This window comes from Aptenodytes forsteri, unplaced genomic scaffold (genome assembly GCF_000699145.1).
Source record: "Aptenodytes forsteri isolate BGI_AS27 unplaced genomic scaffold, ASM69914v1 Scaffold151, whole genome shotgun sequence".
Lineage (NCBI taxonomy): Eukaryota > Metazoa > Chordata > Aves > Sphenisciformes > Spheniscidae > Aptenodytes > Aptenodytes forsteri.
Genome location: NW_008795939.1, coordinates 2,714,448 through 2,717,453, shown reverse-complemented (window position 1 = coordinate 2,717,453; position 3,006 = coordinate 2,714,448). Strand labels below are relative to the sequence as shown.

General features: G+C 34.8%; 1 protein-coding gene across 1 annotated transcript in view; it reads left to right on the top strand.

The window, feature by feature from the left end:
- VPS13A (vacuolar protein sorting 13 homolog A) overlaps positions 1-3,006 on the top strand; it is a 108,014-nt gene that overhangs the window by 39,055 nt on the left and 65,953 nt on the right. Inside the window, exons 26-29 of the mRNA XM_009285294.1 lie at positions 549-705; positions 1,077-1,156; positions 1,411-1,470; positions 1,549-1,705. Of these exons, the coding sequence (XP_009283569.1) occupies positions 549-705; positions 1,077-1,156; positions 1,411-1,470; positions 1,549-1,705 (454 nt within the window). The remainder of the gene's footprint in view (positions 1-548; positions 706-1,076; positions 1,157-1,410; positions 1,471-1,548; positions 1,706-3,006) is intronic.

The following is a 3,006-nucleotide window of genomic DNA, read 5'->3' as shown; positions in this document are numbered from 1 at the left end:
TCAGCTGTCCCAGCTGTGCCCCCTCCCAGCTTCTTGTGCACCTCCAGCCTCCTCGCTGGAGGGGTGGGGTGAAAAGCAGAAAAGGCCTTGACGCTGTGTCAGCACTGCTCAGCAGTAATGAAAACATCCCTGTATTATCCACACTGTTTCCAGCACAAATCCAAAACATAGCCCCATACTAGCTTCCATGAAGAAAATTAGCTCCACCCCAGCCAAAACCAGCACACTAGTTTTGACTAGGTTGAACATTACTAAATGCTTTACAGACTTGTTTTTAAAAATAAATTAATTCATGTAAGTGTAACTTTGGTATTACAGTGTGCATGTTTGAAGTTTTTGTTAAAATAGCAGCAAACAGTATCCTAGCAATTTTGCTTGTTGAACTGTTTATTTTTTTCAGGGCATTTGCTGTATAAAGTTAAATGATCAATACACATTAACCCATAAAATGTATGTAAATATATAATCCTATATAAAAACTAAGAGGATAATCCCCTACCTTTTTTTTTTCCTCTGTTTTTTTGTTTGTTTGTTTGGGATTTTTTTAGGTCTTAATTAAATTATGCCATCTTACTGGTAATATGGAGACACCTGTGCTGCAGCTTGATATTGTAGGGTTAGGCACTGAGCTTAAATTAAGAACATTTGACATGACTGCAAATGCTTTCCTTCGTGAAGTTTGTCTGATGTGCCCAGAGTATATGGGTAAGTATTTATAGTCTGATCAAAAAATTATTCACAAATAACACTGTGATTGTCTTCAAAAAGCCTGTAGGGCTTTCTTTTGTCAGCTGAGGAAGATTTGCTTCCTAAATTTAATGCAGGGGGTGGAAGGGAAAAGTAATTCAGGAGCTCATTCTCTTAGTAATGCTTTGGTAAATATGTTCTAGTGCTGATGATTTTAGTAGAGACATCTAACTATTGTAGGTCTGCAGAAGAGGTTTTGTGATTAAAAAATAATGACAGATAGTAGCCTAGTTTGTAGTCTATAGATGATTAAAAGAGTTGTAGAAAACTTGTCAATTTTTTTCTTGAATAAAAAAGTAATCTTTTTTATTCTTTTGGGTTTTTTTAAGATGATAATGACAAGCCAGTTTACATAATTACTACTTTGGATAATGTAGAAGATGATCTTCTCACTCTGGAGTACATAAAGGTGAGAAAAGAGCAGACTTTGCTTTTGAATTGTAAGCCAATCATAAACAGTACAGTATTATTGAGCAATTGTTGAAGGTTTTTCGTTAATTACTCATTCCTTAACATATTGAATGTCACATGCGAAGTCTCTGCTCCCTAAACAGATTAACTTGTATGTCTTAAGTTGTAGTGTTTTTTGAAATAAATTCTCTCTAATGAAATCTGCGAACTTCTCCTGGTTTGTTTGTTTTACATGCACTTCTGGTGGAATAGGCTGATATTCATGGACCAGAACTGAAAACTGCCTATCAGAATGTTCTCCAGAAAATAAAGGTATGATATCTTTTTTTAACATAATTTTGTCATTGTGGGAAGAGAGGGATATTGGATAAACATAATTTGTTCTTTTAGGTGAACTTTTCATCTCTAGATGTTCATTTGCATACTGAAGCTCTGCTGAATGCTATGAACTATTTGAATAATCTTCTACCCAAACAAGAAACTAAAGTTGCAGAAGAACTGGTCCATGAAAAAATAGAGGAGAAGAAGGATGTTCTTAAGAAATTAAGTAAGTTTCTTTATTCTTTCTTTTTTTTTTCCTCTTTTCATTCATCTCTCTTCAATTCCTTAAGCAAGGAAGAAAACAGACATATTTTCTATTTTTGTAAGCCTGTCAATGACTTTTGAAATGAGAAATTTTGTTTAGGGTATATTTACTTATCCACTTCACAGCCTTTTTTAATTTCAGTGGTAATAAGAATGTTAGCCATCAGAATACTATGGAGTAGCAAGGGTATACTCTTATTCCCTGGCTGGAAGTGTGTAGGTGAGGAATAACTGTGTAATTAATGAGGCAAGGTAGATGCTGCAGCTGTTGACTTTTCCTGAGGTAGAAATACTAAGCATTTTTTTTGAAGATATGTGTTCAAATTCACTTAGTTATGATAATCTGCGTTGAATGGTAGCTTACTGGCAGTGATTATGTTCCTAATGGTTTTCTCCCATATAATGAGAAAAGTATTTTTGCATTACAGCATTTATGTGGAGAAGGTCCTTATAAAAAGTAAGGAAATAAAATAACTTTATGGGTTAGAAAATTTAGCATGAAGGTTAAAACTTTCTGTGATGTGTATTAAATATATTCTAGACACTTTTGTGCTTTCCAAATAATAGCATAATTACCATTTTTCTCTAACTCCTCAGTGAAATGACTTTGTACACTATCTTTCTTCCCATTATCAAAATATTTTTGTTGGTTTAGGTTTGCAACCTGCAGATAGGTACTCATTTAGCAGTTTATTGATGTGTAGGCATTGGCTGCAGACATCAGTACAAAATATACACTACTGCGTTTCATAAGCTCCAGGACAGCTTTGGTTACTAGTGATCTACTGATTTGCTGAATGGCTAAATTCTGTTTGGCACCAATTTTGTAGGAATAATTTGTTGGAATTGCTGTTTTGGGTTTATGAACTGGCACATGGATTTGGATTTACCTTGAAGTGTAATAAATAGGAAGTCCTTGCTTGGTGGAAGATGGCTTGAGCATTTTCAATCTTTTGTTACAAGAAGCTGGTAATAGCATTCATTAATATCAGTTACTGTGGTTTTAGGGACACATAAATAGAATATGAATTCCTGCAATTTGAGAGAAATCTGGTGAACCTCCTCATGTTTATCAAAGGTACCTGGTACTTTGTAGGTATCTGGTTTCTATGTATAAATTTAGTGTTCCTAGCTTTTCTTGGCCTGCAGAAGCATTAGCACTCTTGTGTCCTGAAAGGGGTGCAGGCCAGTCAGTTATCCAACAATATTAGTCTGAAGGAGTTATTCTGCTCTAATAAGGTTAGTCTCATCTCTTTCCATGTG